General features: G+C 39.4%; 2 protein-coding genes across 6 annotated transcripts in view; both read left to right on the forward strand.

The window, feature by feature from the left end:
- Nucleotides 1-3,153: 3,153 nt before the first annotated feature.
- Nucleotides 3,154-23,501, forward strand: ZNF286A (zinc finger protein 286A). Of its 5 annotated transcripts, none has more exons than XM_025361107.1 (6): nt 3,188-3,388; nt 3,659-3,981; nt 4,850-4,938; nt 9,334-9,448; nt 10,800-10,892; nt 18,777-23,501. In XM_025361107.1, the coding sequence occupies exons 2-6, from the start codon at nt 3,939-3,941 to the stop codon at nt 20,006-20,008; spliced, it is 1,572 nt and encodes a 523-aa protein (XP_025216892.1). In that variant the 5' UTR covers nt 3,188-3,388; nt 3,659-3,938; the 3' UTR covers nt 20,009-23,501. The 5 variants fall into 5 exon arrangements, with proteins under 5 accessions (XP_025216894.1, XP_025216893.1, XP_025216892.1 ...); XM_025361105.1 differs by having other exon boundaries at nt 3,746-3,981; XM_025361104.1 differs by having other exon boundaries at nt 3,824-3,981.
- The window catches only part of LOC112608952 (TBC1 domain family member 28-like), a 39,544-nt gene continuing 19,159 nt past the window's right edge, over nt 3,352-23,736 (forward strand). Inside the window, exons 1-5 of the mRNA XM_025361122.1 lie at nt 3,352-3,388; nt 3,659-3,779; nt 4,850-4,938; nt 9,334-9,448; nt 10,800-10,892. The gene's annotated coding sequence lies outside the window, so the exon portion shown is untranslated. The remainder of the gene's footprint in view (nt 3,389-3,658; nt 3,780-4,849; nt 4,939-9,333; nt 9,449-10,799; nt 10,893-23,736) is intronic.

The raw sequence follows: 23,736 nt of genomic DNA on the forward strand, positions 1-23,736 counted from the left end.
TTTTTTTTTTTTTTGAGACGGAGTCTCGCGCTGTGTCACCCAGGCTGGAGTGCAGTGGCGCGATCTCGGCTCACTGCAAGCTCCGCCTCCCGGGTTCAGGCCATTCTCCTGCCTCAGCCTCCGAGTAGCTGGGACTACAGGCGCCCGCCACCACGCCCGGCTAGTTTTTTGTATTTTTAGTAGAGACAGGGTTTCACCATGTTAGCCAGGATGGTCTCGATCTCCTGACCTCGTGATCCGCCCGCCTCGGCCTCCCAAAGTGCTGGGATTACAGGCTTGAGCCACCGCGCCCGGCCATTGATACTTTTTTTTGTTCTCAGCAATCAAAATACAAAGTTGAACACAATTGAGCCACTGTTTTGGTTATGCAGAATGTGTATGCCTCCAAAAACAGAAGAAAAATAGGAAGAAGTAACCTCACTAAAGGTTCCCTGACAAGTCTTCCGGCAGATCCAACAAAGGGAGACTCAGGAAAATTACACTTAGAAAGCTGCCCAATGAGGTGTTTATGCAAAAAGAATGGTTCTGGAGTTAAGAACACACTTTTGTATTTCTCTATTTCTCAAAGAGATCAGAAAAGTAAATCACACACATTGCATCTTGTTATTTTCTAAAAAAGGCCTCTGCCCCTTTAGAAAAATGAAACGAGGGGAGACAGCCCACGGTGGGGGTTTTAATTGGAAGAAGTCCTCGGTCAGAAACAGTCCTGAATGTTTAACCTCTGCCTTTCAGGAGAAAGGTCTGAATTTTATCATCTGGGGGGTGGGATGAAGGTGGGGGACTGAGCTGGAGGTCTTTAGGCTTGGTCAGGTGACAACACAAATCAAGGTGTCGCTCAGGCTCCACAGCTGTGGATGACTTTTAGGGTGTCAGATGTCTGGGGAGATGGAGGGAACAGAGCACTGCAAAGATACTTTATTCCTATCTACACCCTGAACAAATACGCTGGAAGTTTTCAGCTTCAGGTCATGAATTCGACCTGTTGTAGAGGTGTAGGTTTTTTCAGGTTCTCTCATCAACAACCCACGGGAAGGTAAGTGTGGGGAATGCACCAGTTTAGTTCCCACTGTTCAGGCTGATGGAGCGCTGACACTACCTGGTCCTATGCCAGGCACTGTTTTTAACACTGAGGATTTTTTTAAAATTGTGATTGTTTTCTTTTGTAGGTGATCTATGTTTTGTTTCTGGAAGACTTTAGAAGTTCTTCTTTGTTAGATTTCACTGTAATATGTGGTGTCTTCTCATAATTTTGTTTGACTCTCTATGAATACTTTCAATATGAAGTCTTTAATTTTTTTATTTTTCCATAATTCTTGATTATTTCTTAAAATAGTTCCTCCTCTCTGTTTTTCTTTCCTCCTGGATTCTCATAAAATCTAGTCAGTCTCCACATTGCTTAACATTTCTTTCATATTTTTCAACTTTTTCTCCCTTCCTGATATCTTCTGGAAGTGTAGAGTTCCCTAGCCTGATATTCTAGCTCCACTAGAATATTCTAGGTATTCACTCTTCAATTTCACACATTCTGCTATCAAATCTAGTATTAACTGTCATATTTTGACACACAGTTTTGTTGTTTTTATTTTTATGACAAGTTCTTGCTTGATATTTCCTGTATCCTCCTTTACCATTCTTAGGATAGCTTTTTAAAAGTACATGTACAGGCCACACACCTCCTAGGACCAACCGTGGCCATTTGTCTTCCTGTGGGTTTCAAATAAACTTTTCAATAGTTGCTCATTCCAACAATTTTCCCTCTTGCAGACAATCTCCAGATTGGATTTTGACAAAGAACCACCTCTTTTATGTTAGAAAGTTGTATTAGTTAAATTTTCCTGCATAGCAATATGATCACATACTTAGTGGTCCAAAATAGCACACGTTTAACTGAGCACAGCTTAACTGAGTTCTTTGCAGCCAGCTATGAAGACGTCTGGCAAGACAGGGTTCTCATGGGAAGACTCTACAAGGAATGATTCACTTCCAAGCACACAGAGCTGTCTACAGGGTTCAGCTTCTTTCAGGTTGTGGGACCATGGGCCTTTGGTTCTTGCAGGCTACTGGTTGGAGGCCATCCTCAGTTCCTTGTCATATGGGTCTCCCCAACGTCACCACCACTTCATCAAAGCCAGCAAGAGAGGACTCTCCTAGCAAGACACACATTAGACTTTTATGTCACCTTTATTGTGCTGTATTGGTTAGAAGCAAGTCCCAGTCCAGACACAAGAGGAGGGGATTGCACAAAGGTGTAACTACCAGGGGGCTGAGATAATGGGAGTCACAAACCCCATCTGGGAACTGGAAATCATCTTTCCTTGAAGTTTGTAAAAGCCACTGCACGGTTTTAGGCAGTAAAGTAACAGCATATTCTTGTTTTAGAATGAGAACTAGCCAGAAAGTGTCGAGAACAGATGGGTGGTAGAGAAAACCTCACTTAGGGAATCCAGCTATCAGGCTGCAATGGCAATCCTAGTGAAATGGTGGTGGCCCCAAGTAAGGTAATGCTACTGGGAATGGAGAAAGATGGAAACAAGGGAGTTATTTAAGGTATAATGAATAGGACTTGGTGATAGATGGTGAGATTAAAGAGTTAAGAATATTCAGGTTCTGGCTTGTGCGAATGAGTGGGCAGTAATGTCATTCACCGAGAAAAGGAGGACGGTCTAGACACGAAGTTGGAGGTGGATGGGTTAGTCCCCTAACAGAATTGGAGAGACTGAATAACGGTCCCTTGAAAGAGCCACCTTTTATGATACATTTAAACTAATGTTTATGTCTGCAAAGAACCTGTTGCTTAAATTTGTTAAAACGGGTTCTATCTTTTCAACTCATTTTAAATACATGAATTTTTAGGATTACAAGTAGTCTGTGGATACAGGAACATCGGACTCAGTGTACAAAGAGGGACCTGCTCTTCCTAAAAATATCCTTCATATGTTTTGAAAGCAAAGGATGAGTTCTGGGAGCACAAAATAGGGATAAAAGCGATGTATTTTAATGCATCTTACACCGGAGTAATTTCGGTTGAACTCAGCAGCCCTAAGCACTGTGCCTCAGGAGCTTCTGCAGACAAAGCGCGGGGACTCACCCTGACTTCTTTCCGCGTCTCCGCTGCTCCCTCCCTCCCTTGCCCAGAGGATTAGACACCCGAGATGCTATTTCATACTCTCGCGAGACGGACGGAGCGCTTCGATCCTGCGATTCTCCCAGCCGCACCACTGGTGCTCCCACCTGCGGAGAACCCGGGTCTGGAGATGCCAAGGGGCTTCTGGGAATTGTAGTTCCGGGGGGGATGAGAGCGGCCCGCCTGCCTCCGCTCCTTCTTACGCATGCGCGACTCCGAGCTGGCCAAAGAAGTTCGTACCCTTTGTGAGGCCCGGGATGGGAGGTGAGTTGGTTGTGGTGATGTCGCTCGTCTCCGCTCGGCCTCGGCGGTGGTTACCCGGGTCGTTCTGTGCCGAGTCGGGGCTAGAGTGCGCGTTTGTTAAAGGGGCCTGGAGGGCAGACCATGAGCCCCGTCCCTTCTCACTCTGGCCTGATCCTCTCCTCCGGGGACGCGGTTGTGCGACGGGCGGGGCGGTCGCGGGGTCCTGGGTCAGTGCCCCGAGCGCGGCAGAATTTGTCCAAACTCCTGATGCCCCAGCGTCACCTCTTCCAGGCGCCCGGTTCCCCCAGGGACAGCTCCAAGCGGTAGGGACAGACACCTGAGGACCCAGCCTCAGGGATGCTGTCCCCGGGCTTCCAGGCTCGAGCGCCGTAGGACTGAGGCAGACTCCACGGTGAGAAAGAAACTCGACCCGATCTAACCCAGGCCTTTCATCAGAGCCCAGGAGGGAAGCAGGAAGTGGGACCCCGAGGCCCGAGGGTCTTCTAACTCGTCTGGCCAGGGAGATCTGAATTGGGCTGAAGAGCAGAATCTCCAGAACAAGGAGGAGGTGATGATCATGGAGACAGATTTGACTGAAATGCCTGAGAAAAGAGGTGAGAATTGCGGACGTGTTGAACTTGTGGCGTGAAAGGACGAAATTCCTGCTCCTGAAGGGAGAACGGTTGGCTCAAGGGAGGTGGCTCTTGGCTGGCTGTCTCCATTGTCTTGGGGATGGATGGGCTTTTTAAGTGAGACTGAAGGGCTTGGTATGGGAGCACTGCCCTTTCCATGGCAGCTGGACACACAGTGGACTCTTCACAGCTACCCCCAAAATGTGAGTGAAATGTTAACTTCTGTGGCATGAGCAAAAAAGCCTCAATTACTTCATTTTCTCATGTACTCTTCCTCCCAAATGATTATATCATGCTAATCTCCATTGAGGCTGAGAATTTAGCTCTTTGGTTGTCAAAAATATTTTGTTTCACATAGGAGAAAACAGGCATAGTAGTTAATGACTGACTTCAATTCTACCTGACCAGTTTCATGAAAGTTGTGCTGTGACCTCCTACACCAGAATTCCCCCTGGGGTGGTTGTTAGATTTCTAGATTGTACCCCAGGCTCAACTAATGCTTATTACTTTGAGTTGGCGTCCAGCAATCTACATTATAAATAAACTTTCAGAGTGAGAACCAATGAGTATCGATTAAGCTGGGAAATTAACTGACATATTCTAATTTCTAGATCAAAGGATGCCATCTTACGGAATGTGTTATGATTATAGCAACTGAATTCGAGCCCAGAGTAGCAATATTCCTGTACATCCTGGGACAAGGGTCCTGGGAGGAGGTCGGTTGTTTTGGGGTACCTTCAGTCTCAGTGTTTGTAGGCAGCACATATAGTATGTTGAAGCAGTTTTTAGACTTTAAATTTGAATGGCAAGTTAAGTCTAGGTCTCATCATTACTGCTTTCTTGTGGTTAGCTCTGTCTTCCCAGGACTCTCCCCATTTCCAAGAGAGGAGCACAGAAGAGGGAGAAGTGGCTGCTCTGCGCCTCACGGCCAGATCCCAGGTGAGTGAGTCTGCTAATTATTGGAATTACACCTTGTTTCTTGACTACAGATACGCTCCCTTCTTTGTTATGTGGAGTTTCTTTATCCACTAAAGCCCATCTACAGAGCTGAGTTCTAAATCCAAGAGACCAGTCAAGAGACTAATGGACTCAGAAGAAAATGTTTTCTATTTATAACACTGGATGGATTTCTTCCCTATTTAGTGTTTATTGTCCCTCAACAGACAGGTAAGCAGCATTTCCCTTTCTTAGCCTACTATGCTCATTTCTGTGCTTGGTAATGTGAGAAACTGTTTTAAATATAATGTGGTACATACCTCTTAAAACTTGTTTCTCTAGAGGGAACAGCATGTATGTGACTTTAAGTAGCAATTTAAGAAAGCACTTAAATGCTGAAGTGATTGTAAAAGTAGTAAGTAGTCGGTCGGGCGCGGTGGCTCACGCCTGTAATCCCAGCACTTTGGGAGGCTGAGGCGGGCAGATCATGAGGCCAGGAGATCGAGACTATCTTGGCTAACACGGTGAAACCCCGTCTCCATTAAAAGTACAGAAAATTAGCCGGGTGTGGTGGCAGGTGCCCGTAGTCCCAGCTACTCAGGAGGCTGAGGCAGGAGAATGGCGTGAACCTGGGAGGCGGAGCTTGCAGTGAGCCGAGATCGCACCACTGCACTCCAGCCTGGGTGACAGAGGGAGACTCTGTCTCAAAAATAATAATAATAATAAGTACTCACATAGTTCAAAGAACTACTGGAAAAGGAAAGCCTATGAAGACATAATTTAAAGAGTTAGAATCCAGCCCTCTGAGATGGTGAAAGCTAAGGTATGATCATGTCTGCAACTTACTTTTATATTGTTGGCCCCTCTCTCGTAAAAGGTAAATATGAAAAATACTACGAATTTTTGGCTGGCGTGGTGGCTCATGCCTGTAATTCCAGCACTTTGGGAGGCCAAGGCAGGTGGATCACTAGGTCAGGAGATTGAGACCATCCTGGCTAACACGGTGAAACCCCGTCTCTACTAAAAATACAAAAAATTAGCCAGGCGTGGTGGTACGCACCTGTAGTCCCAGCTGCTCGGGAGGCTAAGGCAGGAGAATCACTTGAATCTGGGAGGTGGAGGTTGCAATGAGCCAAGATCGCACCGCTGCACTCCAGCCTGGGCAATGAGGGAAACACTGTCTCAAAAAAAAAAAAAAAAAAAAGAATTTTTGAATTTAAGTGGTGATTGTACTGTATCAGTGATTATTGCATTCATCTTTCAACTTTTGTATGTTTGAAACTTTTATTAAAAGAAGTTAGGGCTAGGTACAGTGGCTCATGCCTGTAATCCCAGCACTTTGGGAGGCCGAGGCAGGCAGATCACCTGAGGTCAGGAGTTCAAGACCAGCCTGACCAACATGGTGAAACCTCATCTCTACTTAAAATACAAAAATTCGCTGGGCGTGGTGGCGCATGCTTGTAATCCCAGCTACTCTGGAGACTGAGGCATGAGAATCACTTGAACCCAGGAGGCAGAGGTTGCAGTGAGCTGAGATAGGGCTATTGCACTCCAGCCTGGGTGAGAGTGAAACTGTCTCAAAAAAAAAAGGAGTAGGAAAAAAGGAGCTTTCCACGGTATATGTGGCATACCACAACCCAGAGATTCCTCAATCAGCCTTTCTCTTTGCTTCTATAATCCAAGGTGTGAAAAGCAGATACTGCATGTTCATAGTGTTTGTAAAAGTGACTTTTCAGGGTCCTTTATGTACTTGCCTGTCTCCATTGGCTTCTTACCTGTCTTACATTCGTCTTGAAGGCTTTATTAGTCAAGAAGCTTTAAGTTGTAGCTGATGAAATCACTTCAAATGGGCCTAAGTGAAAAGAAGTAACTACTGACTAATGGAAAAATCTGGGTCTGGCTACATATAGGGCTCAAACAAGAATGTTAAAATCTGTTTCTTCATTTTGCTGACCTTTTCTTTTCTCGCCATGGATTTTGTTGTTAAACAGGTGTTTCTCCTATTGTTGCCCCTAACAAGTTTAGGCTTACATCTTCCTGTGTTGAAGGCCAGAGAAAAAGGGCAGATTCTTTTCTAGTCATTATTGCAGAAGTGCTGGGATTGACTCTAATGGGGTATTAGGCCTATTCCTGGATGAGATATTGGCCAAATCTAAATGTAATTCTCCATAGAATATACCTACAAACACACACGCGCGTGCGCACACGCACACATCCCACCCGTGAGTCAGAGATGGAGTCAGTACTACCTGAACTACACAGATTCAAAGTGGCCAGGCATAGTAGCTAGGGGAAAATTAGGGCACAGGTACCAGAAGTGTGAATATATATTTCAATATTTTGATATCAGATTCAACACTGTTAACAGCATCAAGCTGATTGAAGCTATTATGGAAAATTTTAAAAACTCTCTTTGTTCTTTGTGCATTTTATTAGATATTTAAAATGCAATGTTGGAGCTTTTTTTCTTATTAGAATTTGCCTGGGCTATTTTTTATCTTTGATTTAATAGATTTTTAAAAATATTAAGGTTTTAGTTCTTCTTCATTGTAACAAAGTGAACAACACAGACATACAGAAATGTAAAGGTAATGCTACTTTCCCCTCAAATTCAGTCCCTGCCTCTCTCTACTATGTATATTTTTTCACATTTTTTGTTGTGCTTGCACTACTATATTCAGACATACGGTATACTATATTTCCTTCCATTTACCCACCAGTACCCAACCTAGCAATAATATTTTGTTTGGATGGCCTATTCTGTATATAGGATGTGGCTTTTTTAAAAAACCTTTTTATAAGGGAAATTTGCTCATTCACATATAATACATGCATTTCAAACTTTTCTTGCCATGTGATTTTTGTAATTCTGTTTCCAGTGCTTTATTGTTTCCTCTTTTGTATTTTTTCCTGCTGTTTGTGCAATGGTTTGCATCTTTGTTGTTCTGACTTTTTCTTCTAATCGTTTGGCACTTAATCCCCACTGAATGTTGATTTAGTTATGTATATGCAGATTCTAGGCTAAAGGTCATTTTTCCTCATACTGTCTTTTCTCCTTAGGGGCTACTGAGTGATTTTTACGTATTATTTTATCTTAAGGGAATAATTCTCTTATTTCTTAAATCTTAGATTATTTTCCATATAGTAGCTTTACTTTGAAATAATTTTAGACATAAGAAGTGTGGCAAATAGCACAAAGAACTTGTATATGCTTCACCCAGATTTTGCAAAAATTTATATTTTACTTTGCTTTATTATTCTTTTTTCAAAATCAGGACATTCACATTGGCATAATACTATAACCTACTGACCTTATTCAGATTTTCCAGCTCTCTTATTTTTCTCTTGTAAAAATTTCTGCTTTTATATTGTAAATATTTCTCTTTTCTTTTGTTTTTTGTTCTAACTTGATTTGTGTGCTCTGGTCATTTATTTACGTTTTAAAAAAATGAAATGGAAGTGTTTAAAGCTATGAAATTTCCTCTGAATACAGTTTTAGCTTTTGGCATTTTTTTTCCTATTTTATTTCATCATCATTTTCGTATTTTGATATATTTTCTCAGTTATTATAAATTATTCTGTTCTATTTTTGGAATGTACTGAAATTTACTTTGTTACTTTTTGCAAATGCTACATGAATGTTTGAACAGAAGGTATTTTCTATCCAGTTAGAACATTTGACGCATATTTCTTTCAGTAACCTTGAAATACTATTCCTGTTGTCTGTGGGTTTACTTAAAGGTGCATGTTCAATGCAGATATGTATCTATCTCCTTAACGGTTTTTGTATTTTTTGTCTTATAGAAGTATAATCTTATGATATTTTATACGTAAATATTTATGAGTCATATCTCATAAATTGGAGCTATTTTCCAATTTAATGCTTTTTGCCTTGAATTAATTCATGTTTAACTGGACTGGTTTTTGCTGTCTTTTCTTTCCACGACTTCTCCATTTCCAAGTTCTGTATTGCAATTCATCTTGTGATTGGCTAGATTGACTCATCAATTTTTTATTGAGGACTCAGAGAAGCATTATGTAGACATGACATTTATTTCCCTCTTCTTATATTTTACTTTAATCAAACTACATTGTTGACTCATTGGTTCATATTTTAATACTTTATTCTCCAGAAAAATTGTAGTCTCTCAATGGAGAAACCAGGGTCATCTTTTAGTTCTCATATTGAATCTAGCATAGTGTGCCTGGCACATAATTGATAGTTACCCTTTACATAAAGTACTCTGAATCTGATGACCATCAGAATACTTGTCATTTATCATAGTCAGTTCCCCTGTTAAGTGCATCTCAGGCTTTTGCTCCAGGGCCAGCAGAAACTGGGGGATGAAAGAGAGGTTATCAAGGGAAAGATGTTGAAAAAGATGTTTTATGTCTTAGGAAACAGTGACATTCAAGGATGTGGCCATGGACTTTACGCCAGAGGAGTGGGGGAAGCTGGATCCTGCACAAAGGGATGTGATGCTGGAGAACTATAGGAACCTGGTCTCACTTTGTAAGAATGGATTATCATTGTGATTCTGGAATCTGCTTATGGGAACATCATTACTTTAATGAAAGTGAAATAGCAAAGCCTTCACCTTTGGATTCAGGAGTCAAAAAGTGTTAATTCTTTTTGGCCTATGTAGAAAATCTGTTTTTGCTTTAGATTCTTGATGAAATGTTTGCTTGTTTTGTATCAGGATTCTTTGGATTTAAGTGACAGAAACTTAACTCATACACTTAAAGGGGAAAAAAATCTTGATTTTTCAGGTATCCAAATATATTATCAAGAATTTCCTGTATTCATTGATTTATTTTAATCAATTGGCTTGGTTTTGCCCTGTATTAGCTTTATTCTTAGGATTTCCCTATGTGGCAAAGATGGCCAGTGGCGATCCCAGGGTTATGTTATTCTTCCAGTTAGATAGCTAAGCTAAAAAAGAAAATGCTTCTTTCCTGGGAGTTTCAGCAAATAAGGTCACAGGCCCATCAGTGAAACAGTCTCTAGTGCCAGAGAGATTGAGTACTCTGTGGCCAGTTATAGATCCTGGGCCTACCAGCATGCACGCATACACACGTGCATGCATATGATTGTGTGAGGGGTGGAGGGGACTGTTAGCCCCTCCCAAACCTCATGTAAAAAAAAAAAAATCCCCTAAGAAAGTGACTTCTAGTAACTGAAGAAGGAAAGGAAAAACATTAGAAGATAAAACTTCAGTTACCACCGTTACAGTTACGTGGTGCTGCCATTGAGGTCCCACTTTTTCCTCCTTTCCTGAGGTAAAGACTAATTTGCAACATCTCTCTGAAGTTTCCTCGCACAAAAAGGAAATAAAGAGAAATTCCTTTCTTTTCTGACAGTGGAAAATATTTGTATTTACAAATCCAGTTGAACTCCTTACCAGGCCCAGACTCTTGCTGTAGATATTTTAAGCTTTATTTAGAGGTTCACCCTCCCTTACTTCAGCTCTTCCTATAATACTTTGTCTTTGTAGATCAAGAGGTTGAGACCATATTCCAGTTTAGATCTTTATACCCATTGCAAATAAATAAGTCCAGCAGGACAGTGGCCGTGAAAGTTGGGCGTGGTAGCTCATGCCTGTAATCCCAGCACTTAGGGAGGCAGAGGTGGGAGGATAGCTTGAGCCCAGGAGTTCGAGACCTGCCTGGGCAATATAGTGAGATCCCATTAACTTTAAAAATAAAAAATAAAAAGTAAATTTTTATAAATTAAAAAAATAAGAAAGAAAGTTGGAATTCACGAAGGAATATGTAACAATTCAACCTACCGGAAGAAAACTTCCACAAATAACTTACTCCCATTACTTTCTTCTTTCTGTCTTTTTCTTTTTTTAAATGAATAGGGCTTCCAGTTTCCAAACCTGAGAACTACAACTTGGAGAATGGAAAAGAACCATTGAAGCTTGAGAGAAAAACCCCCAAAAGCAGCTATTCAGGTGAGCCAGATAGATGGGAGTCTTCAGAAATGATAGCCCAGCAGGACAATGAAGAAATACTTTTTGGTGCTTAAGAAAATACCTGTGTGCCCTTATTTTTTAATTTTTTAAAAATTATAAAGCATTTTAAATATATACAGAAGTCCAGACACTAAAATAACATTCATATATCCATCACTGAGATTAGACACATACTAATATTTTGCTTCATTTGCCTCTTTTCTTTCTTCCTTTTTCTTACAATATAAAACTCATACAGTTGGATGAATTTTCACAAATTTAGCACATTCATGTAATGATTGCCCACATCAAGAAAACAGCCTTACCAGCACCTCTAGAAGCAACCTTGTGCCCTCTTTCAGGCCCCTCTCTCCTCCCAAGGGTAACCTTATCCTAACTTATAGCACCAAGTTTTGACGGTTCTTGAACTTTCTATAAATGGAATCATATTGTATATACTCTTGTGTCTGGGTTCCTTCACTGAACATTAGCTGTGAGATACATCCGTGTTGTTGCATGTCATTGTAATTTATTCATTTTCATTGTTGTGTAATTTTTCATTTTCTTAATATACCAGTTTATTCTTCTGAAGATAAGTATTCGGATAGTTCCCGTTTTTAGCTGCCTGACTAATGCTGCTATGTACACTTTTTAAATGCCTTTTGGTGAACAAATATATGCATTTCTTTTGGATATATACATACAAGTAGACTTGTTTTATCATAGGATAGATACATACTCATTTTTAGTAGATAGTGCCAAAGAAGTTTCTAGAGTCATTGTACCAATTACATTCCCAGCAGCAGAGTATGTGCGTTCTAGTTGTTCACATGCTTATCAACACTTAGTATTGCTTGTTTTCATTTTAGCCATCCTTTTGAGGTGTGTGACATCTTTTACTTTTTAAGAAATAAAAAATATTACATATTCAGTTAAAGCCCTTTTATTCTTGGCCGGGCGTGGTGGCTCAAGCCTGTAATCCCAGCACTTTCAGAGGCCAAGATGGCTGGATCACTCGAGGTCAGGAGTTTGAGACCAGCCTAGCCAACATGGTGAAACCCTGTCTCTACTAAAAATACAAAACATTAGCCGGGCATGGTGACAGGCACCTGTAATTATAGCTACTTGGGAGGCTGAGGCAGGAGAATTGCGTGAACTCAGTAGGCGGAGGTTGCAGTGAACTGAGATTATGCCTTTGCACTCCAGCCTGGGCGACAGAGGGAGACTCTGTCTCAAAACAAAAAACAAAAATGAAACGCTTTTATTCTCTTTTTCCCCTAGAAGTAACCATTATATCTTGAAATGGTGTGAATCATTTCAGTGTTTGTGTATGTGGATATATACACAGAGACATATATACATATGTGTATAAAACAATGTGTGTTTTATTGTTACACTTTTTCTTATGTAGTCTGATTTTTTAAAGTTCACATTGTGTTTTGATATTAATCTGTTAATATATGTGAATTATGTTTATTCATTTTAACTACTGTGGAGTAATAAGTCCATTGTATGAATAAACTGAATAGTCTATTTTTTTGCCATTAGTAACAGTTGCAGTGATTGTCCTTTTATTGATTCCTTATGTTCATCTTTTTTTTTTTCCTTATGTTCATCTTGAGAGCTGGTTTAGGGAAATAACCGGAAGAAGAATTAGTAGGTCTTAAATCATCACATGTTTAGCTTTACTAGGAACTGCCAACAGTTGAGTTATCAGACTTGGTAATTTTTGTCAATCTGACGGATGCAAAATGATGTTTTAAAATTTTCATTTCTCTGAGTGATAAATACAAGTTTCAGCATTTCATGTTTGTTGGCTATTCAAGTTTCTTCTTGTGAGTTACCTGTTGATACCCTTTGCCTGCTTTTTGAGATTGGGCTGTTTATATCTTTTCTCTTGATTTGGTGGAGTTCTTCATATATTTTAGGTACTAATATATGACAGAAGTAGCATTGCAAATCAGTGAGAAGAAATTGGCTCTTCTAATCTTTGGCGTATTTTATTTTCTGGTGTGTTAGGCATATAGAATTTAAAATTTTTAGTAACAGTTTTTTTTTTAAATATTGCTTTTTATAAATTGTCTATCTACTTTATCCCAGTGTCAGAAAGATTATTTTATTCCAAAATGTTCAATTTTGTTTTACAGTTATTTATTTTTGTATATGGTATGAAATAGGAAAACTAATTTTGTCTTTTTCCGTGCTTAAAGCCAATAAGTCCAGCATTGTTCATGGAATAATCTTCTGTTACTGATTTGTAATGCTAGCTGTGGTAAACCTAGTTCCCTTGCATACTTGCTTCTGTTTCTTGTCTGTCTGTGTCCAATACCATACTGTTTTAATTACTATACTTAGTAGTATGTATAGCTCATAAAGAAAATCCTTCCTGGATATTCTTATTTTTAAAAAATGTTATGCTTTTTAATATTGAAAGAGTTTTAAAAATCCCTGTGATTATGGATATGTCTGTTTCACCTCAGTGACCTGTCAGTTTCTGTGACTTACCCACTCACCACCCATCTCCCTTTTTTGGGGTATTGAAGTTTTCACAGTGATCTGTTAAGAGGTCCTTATGTATGAGGTTTTTACCTTTTGTTATGTTACAGATATTTTTTCTAGTTTTTGCCTTTCAGTTTTGCTATGCATTTTGATGTACAAGTTTAATTTTTGCAATCTTTTTTTTTTCTGCCCTTTGAGTACTGCTTAAAACGTTTTTCATTACCCCAAAGCTACATATATATTTGCCTCTGTTTCTTAGTATATTCTTTATTTTTCTTTAAATTCTTAATCCATTTGGAATTGCTTCTTACTTCTCTGAGTGTATCTTCTTAGCCTTCTTTTTTGAACAATTAAATATTCTAATTCCTCAAAATTTGATTTTAATCTCCCTTCCTTTTGTATACCTGGAGTCGTAAACTTGAGTACTTACATGGGCCAGGAGGTAATATCACTGAGTTAAGCAAGCAAGGTGGAAACTGGTGAACCAGAGGACTACAGGCCTCAACTGAAAGGAGTAGCCATTACTCCATGAGCTCTAGCTCAAGGGCTGGCATGCTTTTTATGTAAATGGCTAGATAGTAAATAATTAGGCTTTGTGGGACATGGTCACTCTGCAGCCATTCAGTCTGCCACAGTAGTATGAAAGCAGCCCTAGAAAATATAACATAAATGGGTATGTTCCAGTAAAAATTTATTTAGCAAAGTAGACAGCAGGCTGTAGTTGCAATCCCTGCTCTAAATGGTTGTTGTCGTTCAGTATGCTTCCAGTTGTTTTCAAGAGAGAAACCCTAAATTTGCATTTATCTGTAATCTCCGCCCCCCTTTTTTTTTTGGTTTTTTTTGAGATGGAGTCTGTCTCTGTCGCCCAGGCTGGAGTGCAGTGGCATGATCTCGGCTCACTGCAAGCTCTGCCTCTCAGGTTCACTCCATTCTCCTGCCTCAGCCTTCGAGTAGCTGGGACTACCAGTGCCTGCCACCACGCCTGGCTAATTTTTTGTATTTTTAGTAGAGATGGGGTTTCACTGTGTTAGCCAGGATGATCTCGATCTCCTGACCTTGTGATCCGCCTGCCTCGGCCTCCCAAAGTGCTGGGTTTACAGGTGTGAGCCACTGCGTCCAGCTGCAATCTCCCTATTTTTAACTGTGTGTAACTAATTTTAAAAGTTTGCATAAACAGTGTGGCCCAAAGAAAATGTGTCTAAGGTCCGATTTGGCCAACTAATCAACTGTTTGCAGCCTCTACTTACTCCTTCATTAGTCTCATCATTCCCACAACCAGTTACCTTCTATCAAGATGAGTCCCAAATTGGTATTTCCGTCCTGGAGCTCTCCTCAGGGCTGTTCTCAACATCTTAACTATTTGATTCCTTTGTTTGCTTATGTCAAAGATACTTCAATACAGCATGTTTAAAACTGAATATCTAAAATAAGTCTAAATTTCCCATCTCTCTCATAGGATCCTTTTCCAGTAATTGTTTTAGTGGTACTTATTGTCATCAAATTGTACGTGGCAGAAATCTATGCACAGTCTTTACATCTCCCCCTCTCTCCTTTATTCTATTCATTACTGTATTTACCTAATTATATTCTAAGTATTTCTTCACGGTCAATTTTCCTTTATATATTTTTTTGTTTGCCTGGATTACTGTGATAATCTTTCTGATTCCACCTTTGCCCCATATACTTCATTCTTAACATTGTAGTGAGACTGGTATTTGCATAATCAAATCTGATCTTGCCATCACTCTGCTTGAAACATTTGAATGGCTTCTCGCTGCCTTCAGGGTAACAGACAGAATCCTGGAGGTCTACAAAAACTTGCGAAATCTGGCTTTCACTCATTATCCCAACTTCATTTCACAGCCACTCTTCTTCCCTGTCTGTGCTCTAGGGTAGCAGTTCTGAATGCTTTGGCATCAAAGGACCTACTGTAACTATAAAAATTATTAAAGACCCTAAAGATGTTTCATTTATGTGGGTTATATCTACCAATAGTTACTATACTACAAGTTAAAACAGAAAAAATTTAAGCTATTAACTAATTCACTTTGCAGTGAGCTGAGATCCAGCCACTGCACTCCAGCCTGGCCGACAGAGCGAGACTCCGTCTCAAAATAAATAAATAAATAAATAAATAAATAAAAAATAATTAGGCCACGCGCGGTGGCTCAAGCCTGTAATCCCAGCACTTTGGGAGGCCGAGATGGGTGGATCACAAGGTCAAGAGATCGAGACCATCCTGGCTAACCCGCTGAAACCCCGTCTCTACTAAAAAATACAAAAAACTAGCCGGGCGAGGTGGCGGGAGCCTGTAGTCCCAGCTACTCCGGAGGCTGAGGCAGGAGAATGGCGTGAACCCGGGAGGCGGAGCTTGCAGTGAGCTGAAATCCGGCCACTGCACTTCAGCCTGGGCGACAGAGCGAGACTCTGTCTCAAAAAATAATAATAATAATAATTTGCCGGTGTGGTAGTCCACACTTGTAATCCCAGTGCCTTGGGAGGCCAAGGTGGGTGGGTCGATGGAGCCCAGGAGTTAGAGACCAGCCTGAGCAGTAAAGTGAGACCTCATCTCTTAAAATAGAAATAAAAAATTATAAACCTGTTACGTGTTAGCACAGTATTTTTTTTTTATTTAAAAACAGCTATTTTCTTTAACCAAAAAATGTTATTAAGAAATATGGCATTGTTTTACACTTTTGCCAATCTCTTTAATGTATGACATAATAGAAGGTAGTTATATTCTTACAACTGCTTCTGAATGCAACTTGATATGACTTGTTGTTTTGGTTGCCATGCATGGAGAAAATCCAGCATCACACGGGTATAAGTTGGAAAAGGAAGGAGTATTTTATAGTCTTTTCAGGTAATTACGGCTATTCTTCTTTGAAACAGCTCTAAAACTGAACAAGTAGTACTTTCTGAAAGATTAGATTCAATGTAGAATCTGAAACCACATCCGTGAATTTTTCATATATTGAAATCTGTCAGTCTTTGGACAATATTGGTTCACTAAGTTATGCAGATCTTTGTTGACACTTTATATTGTGCAATATTTTTGAATATTATAACTTTTAGTATCACAACTGATGTTATCGGAAAAGCCTTTAAGTTTTAGAAAGCCATCAAGCTCTCGGTAGTAGATAGAAGTTTTCCAAACCTTGTAATTTCTGCCTGAAAGCTCAAATTTTATAAAAAACTCGTTTGTTGTCCTTGATACGACAGGTTTACTCTGTTCATTTTGGAGAAACTGTCTGCCAGATACCCAAGTTAGATAACATAGTTTGCCATGCAGTCACCCTTTCAGGTAAAATGGTGGTCTGTGAAACAAGCGGCTGGTTCAGCTCACAACTCATTTCCTCAAGATGACCATTGTTCTTTGGTATAAACAGAATTGCCTTATGAATATTTCCTATTTCATTAACCCTGAATATTAAAAAAGGCACTTCCAGGGTTAAAATTCAATGAAATTAATAATGTTTATGCTTCCATAGACATTTTTAAATAAAACTGGCTTTTTTTAATTAAAAAAAAAAAACCGAAGAGTACATGATGGGGACTACTAGTAAGTTTAGTATCATTGTGTTCGTTTGTTTGAAGTTGTAAGCAATTTTACCATTACTTTACAACATCGTTGAAAATGTTGAGACAATGAAAAAGGCAAATAACATCTAAATCTTATTTTGAAAGCAGTTTTGAACTTACTGTTTCCCAGGGGTCCATGGACCATCCTTGAGGATCTTTGCCTCTACCTACCTATACAAGCCTTCTATCAATTTATGTTTTATTTATTTAATAAACACTTAATGTAGCACTTATGCTGTGTCAGCGTTTTTAAGTGATTCATAAATATTTGCATTTAATGCTTATTAAGGTAGGTATTGCTGTCATTCCTTGTGAGATGGGTACTGTTATTATCCCCTCTTACACATAAGGAAACTGAAGTAAAGAGGTTAAATAACTTATCCAGTATCACACAGCTAGTAAGCGGCAGAACTGCAATTCAGGTTTTGCTTGGGAATGTTAGATTAAATTCTTTCTTCCTCTGTATGCATAGTGACTCTTTTTTCCCAGTGACTAGTTCAGAGCCTAGCACGTGGAAGATATTCTATAAATATCTGTTGAATAAAATGGATAGAAGATGAATAGATAGATGAATGAATGTAATTTATTTGAGTGGATGAAATGAGTGACTCATCTAACTTAATTTTCTTCAAATAGTTAATCAGTTTCCATGGCATCATTGGAAAAGCAAATCTATGTTTTGTTCACTGACTGAAATACCACCTTCATGTTATCTTTAATTCTTACATATACTCTATTTCTGTATTTGCCCTTCTGTTTTACTCCTCTATTTCTTTGAACTACACTATTGAAAATATTTTATGTCTATATAAATTAGCTTTGTATTGGATATAAAAATTCTACTATATTTATATTGGATATATTTAGAGAGGTTAAGCTTCCATCTCTGCCCTCTCTCCCCTGTTCTGATGTCTTCCCTATAGGTACAAATTTTTATTGGTTTTCCGTTTATCCTTTTTTTGTTGTTTTTTAAAATGTAAGCAAATAGTATATGTATTTGTACCCCCTTTTTTTTTCTTTATAAAACAGTAGCAAACTGTGCATACTTATTTATATCTTGCTTTTTCTTTTTAAACTTAATATATCCTGGTGGTCACCTTATAGCAATATGTAAAGATCTTTGTCATTTTTTAAGGAGTTGCATGGTACTCCATTGTATGTATCCACTGTATGTTCAATCATTTCTGTATAGTAGGATATGTGAGATGTTACCAGTCTTTTGTTACCTCAATTAGTGCTTCAACAAAGCCTTGTGCATATATCATTTCATGTATTTGTCATTACGCCTTTGGGAGATCATAGGAGGTTTTTGATCAGCGAAATGTTATAAAAGCATTGTTAGGAAGATTAAACTGGCAATGGAATACGTATTTGGATGTAAGTAGGATGGGAATAGTGAAAATTTAGAAGCCATAACTGTGCTGTACACTAAGATGGTTGTGTGCCTAGAAATTTATCACAACAAGTAGGTATTCTATAAAAAGTTATTTCTTCCCATCCTGATCTGTGTATGCATTGCCTACTCATCTGTGGATATATTGCTTCATCAGCATCTCTACTCTTATATTTCTTGTCATCTTTCCCCTCTTCTGACTCTCCTGGATAGGATGTACTCGTTTTCTCTGCATATTCTGAACATTTGTTTTCCTCCATTTGTTTCTCTTTGCAAATCATCTAAAAGAGTCAAATCCACTTGCTCCTTGAAGGCATGCTTTTCACTTTCATTAACTCTTACCTATTACAGAACTGCCTTTTTGTTGAGCACAGAAAACGAAGGAAATTTGCATTTCCAATGTCTTTCAGACGTGGAGACTAGACCACAGAGCAAGGATTCAACTTCAGTGCAAGATTTTTCCAAAGCAGAATCATGCAAAGTTGCACTAATAGACAGACTGACACGGAATAGTGTCTATGACTCCAACTTGGAAGCAGCTCTTGAATGTGAAAATTGGTTAGAGAATCAGCCAGGAAATCAGGAGAGACATTTGAGAGAAATGTTCACTCACATGAATTCACTCTCTGAGGAAACACACCATGAACATGATGTATACTGGAAAAGCTTCAATCAGAAATCTGTCCTTATCACTGAAGACAGAGTTCCCAAAGGATCTTATGCCTTTCATACACTTGAAAAAAGGTTGAAACAAAAATCAAACTTAATGAAAAAGCAGAAAACTTATAAAGAGAAAAAACCTCATAAGTGTAATGATTGTGGTGAACTCTTCACCTACCATTCAGTGCTTATTCGACACCAGAGAGTCCATACTGGAGAGAAACCCTATACCTGCAATGAATGTGGGAAATCTTTTAGCCACAGAGCTAATTTAACTAAACACCAGAGAACTCATACTAGAATTCTCTTTGAATGCAGTGAATGCAAGAAAACCTTCACAGAAAGCTCATCCCTTGCAACACATCAGAGAATTCATGTTGGAGAGAGACCTTATGAATGCAATGAATGTGGGAAAGGTTTTAATCGAAGTACACATCTTGTGCAGCATCAGTTGATTCATACTGGAGTGAAGCCTTATGAATGTAACGAATGTGATAAAGCTTTTATTCATTCATCAGCACTCATTAAACATCAAAGAACTCATACTGGAGAGAAACCTTATAAATGTCAAGAATGTGGGAAAGCCTTTAGCCATTGCTCATCCCTAACTAAGCATCAGAGAGTTCATACTGGAGAAAAGCCATATGAATGCAGTGAATGTGGAAAAACTTTTAGTCAGAGCACACATCTTGTTCAACATCAGAGAATTCATACTGGAGAGAAACCCTATGAGTGTAATGAATGTGGGAAAACATTCAGCCGGAGCTCCAATTTTGCTAAACATCAAAGAATTCATATTGGAAAGAAACCGTACAAATGTAGTGAGTGTGGAAAAGCCTTCATTCATTCATCAGCTCTTATTCAACATCAGAGAACTCATACCGGAGAGAAACCCTTTAGATGTAATGAGTGTGGGAAAAGCTTTAAGTGCAGTTCATCTCTCATCAGACATCAAAGAGTTCACACTGAAGAGCAACCCTGAAAAATTAATGTGAAGAAATGTAAGTTGGTTTTATCACTATATTAAATACTTGTGTGTTTAGGTGGAAGATCCATCCATAATATGCATGTGAGAACCAATTCTGTATACATCTAATTTCATTTGTGTAATACATAGTTTTGAGCCATAGGCAGGTTCCTTATGTCCATTAATTTGGTCATTATGAAATCTAGCCAGAAATTTCAAAATTTTAATCTCCAACCTCCCAAATAGCTATTTGTGGAAATTCAAGAAGTCCCTGAGAGTGGGTAGCAGTACAAACACTGTGAAATTCAGTTTTCCCCTCTCTTGGTTATGTCAGAGCTTTGTTGTAAGCCTCTTGCTTTGTAAGGGAATTCTTGTCGGGTAGGTTAGGCTGAGGGCTTGTATCCTTATCATCAGGAAGACACAATGTTGTTATTTATTATTCTTTGAGTCCCAAGTAGAGATCTAGATACACATATGGTACAATTCCTCTAGACTGTCATTTCTTTTATATTATCCATAAAAACCAAAAAGGCTGCATTGAAAGTCCTTAGCATTACCTTCCTCCCTCACCAAGCTGCTGTCTAATTTGATGACCATAACTAGGATATATAATATTTACAGACAATTCTAAGTTATGTTCATATGGATTGTGTTCATCTTTTTTTTTTTTTTTTTTTTTTTGAGATGGAGTCTTGCTCTGCAGCCCCATCTGGAGTGCAGTGGCGCGATCTCGGCTCACCGCAACCTCTGCCTCCCAGGTTCATGCCATTCTCCTGTCTCAGCCTCCCGAGTAGCTGGGACTACAGGCACATGCCACTACACCCGGCTAATGTTTTGTATTTTTAGTAGAGACAGGGTTTCACTGTGTTAGCCAGGATGGTCTTAATCTCCTGACCTCATGATCTGCCCGCCTTGGCCTCCCAAAGTGATGAGATTACAGGCGTGAGCCACCACGCCTGGCATCATCATTGATTTATATCATTGTTATCCCTCTACTGTGGAGACCTTCTTTCATTTTCCATTTCCCTGGGCGTTTACGTGAAGTAGCAGATAGGTCAAAATCTTAACGGTGGTTGTTGATCAAGTCCCTCCTTTTTTATCGTTGGCACTGAATGAATCCTTGGTTTTCTATAATCAAAGAGTCAGGAAGACTTCCTTTGTCTACATTATTCAGCTTTCTGTAAGCTATGCTGTGTCCATTTGAGAAAAAGCCCTAGGGATATTGAGGGTCTGAGAAGTTGAGTGGCTCAGTGTGTTATTATATTTAGGGTCTCAGTAAAGAAGAACTGAAGCAACTGTGAGACACAGGGCATACTTCCCTGTATAAGTGGAAAACAGGTACAGAAAATAGCTCACAAGATAGTCCTCAACTGACTTGCTTGAGGATAAGCAGCTTCCCTTCATGAAGAATTTGCCATTTCTCTGGCCTTCATATTTACCTACTTTTTGTTATTGTCCTCTGTTTAGTTCAATCTCACACTGCTGTGAAGAAATGCCTGAGACTGAACTTAAAAAAGGTTTAATTGGCTTATACTTCCATGGGCTGTACAGGAAGTATGACTGGGGAGGTCTCAGGGAGCTTTTACTCATGGCAAAAGGCAAAGCCAGAGCAGGTATCTTCACAGGGCAGGAGCAGGAGGAAGAGAGAAAGGGGAGGTGCTACACACTTTTTAAACAACCAAATCTCATGAGAACTTTATCACGAGACAGCACTAGGGGGATGGTGCTAAATCATTCATGAGAAACTACCTGCATGGTCCAGTAACCCTGCACCAGGCTCCACCTCCAACATTGGGGATTACAATTCAACATGAGATTGGGTAGGGATACAAACCTAAACCATATCATTACTCAAACACACACACACACACACACACACACACACACACAGGAAAAGGAACTCTCCTCTTTTATCATCTTAGTATTTAGTACTAATGGTTTAGAGCAGAAATTGACAAACTGTGGCCTGGACTCATGGACCAACTCTGGCCCACCACCTGTTTCTCAGAAGAAAATTTTATTGGAACTCAGCCACACTTACTCATCTACATGTTGTCCTTGACTGCTTTTGTGTCCAGTGTCAGAGCTGAGTAGCTGCAGCAGAGGTTGTACCTTTGGGCTTTAATATCACAAACAGAGCAGCTTATAAACACCAGAAATTTACTTCTCACAGTTTTGGAGACTGGGAAGTCCAAGATGAAGATGTCAACGTATTTAGGGTATAGGGGAGGTCTGCTTCTTGGTTAATAGAAAGCACCTTTCACTGTGTCTTCACATGATAGAAGGGGAGAGTTCTGGTATCTTCAGCCCCTTATAAGGGCACTAATCCCATTCATGAGAGCTCCACCCTCATGACCTAATCACCTTCAAAAGGCCCCATTTCATAATACCATCAATTAAGTTTCATTATATGACTTTGGTGGGGATATAGCCCATAGTAGGTTGTATGTCCCTGAAAGCCTAAAATATTTACTATTTGGCTCTTTACAGAAAATATTTGCTTGGCCCCTGTTGTAGAGCATTCATCAAGAAATGGGATAAAGGATTTAAACCAGTCAGAGAAATTAGGTGGAATAGAAAAGTTGAACTTACTGAGAGTTAATAGGGGTCAGAAAAATAAAAGAGATGGGAAATGATGTATCAAAATACTCCTACCTCTAGGATGTTACTATATATTGTCAGGAGAATTCAAGTTATTGAAACTTGCCAAATTCTTGAGTGAAAATAAATTCATTTGAGGGCCAAAATTTGACTAAGGAAAGAAGACCAACATGGGCTTTCCAAAGTTGAGTTTGAATTCTGCCACCCCCACTAAGCAGTCATGTGACTTTGAAAAACTCCCTACTCTGAGTCTCAGTTTCTTTATCTGTATTAGGTTTCAACAAAGGGAATAAATCATCAGCTTCTCATAAAGTTGTCATAAGGATTAAATAAGACAATGCATATAAAGGAACTGGAAGACAATAAATATAGAGTCCCCCACTCCTGCTTGGTGCTCTCTTTCTCTCTCCTCTACATAGAGAAGTGCTGGAGCATCTGTCAGTAGAAGTTACTTAAGGGTGGCTGTGTCTTCCCCATCTTTTGTTTACCCATGAAGAACTGTGACCATCCTGTTCTCTGGCTTATCATAAAGATGGGACTTGACTTCTTTCTGCTCTTGCTTCCATCTGGTGCTGTTCTCTGCACAGCCTCCTTGAGACCATCCAGAACCTTCTTTTTTCCTACTTCGTATCACTTAACCAGTAGCTCTCTGGGATGGTTCCAGAGGCTGAAGTTTGCAGTTGAGTAACATTTTAAATAGTGTTAAGGGACTTGGGATCTCTGGCCCTTTGTGTTTCAGTATTTGTCCTTTTTATGCCTGATGTTTAACCTGCCACATGTTTGTACTGCAACGTGAATCTTGGAAATTTTAATGTTATGCATTTCAAATGTTTTGGTTATCTGTGAACTAAATGTGTTCTTATTGGCTCACTTGTCAATAAAGATGTTTTATATGTATTGTCAGAAACTTTTATAAATTGCTTTTAAATTCTTCCCTTTTTAAAATATGTTTTAAGATGTAATGAAGGACCAACCAGAAAATATCTCCATACCGTTGAGAATACCAGTCCGATTTCTAGCTGTTCATCGGGCTTCACAACTTCTGGAGCGATGGAATGGGAGATACCCTCAGCAGCCCAAGTATCTACAAGAAGGTTAAGGAGTAGAAGAAGACAGTTCCTAACAAGTAGTGCTAAGTCCCC

Source organism: Theropithecus gelada, chromosome 16 (assembly GCF_003255815.1).
Source record: "Theropithecus gelada isolate Dixy chromosome 16, Tgel_1.0, whole genome shotgun sequence".
Lineage (NCBI taxonomy): Eukaryota > Metazoa > Chordata > Mammalia > Primates > Cercopithecidae > Theropithecus > Theropithecus gelada.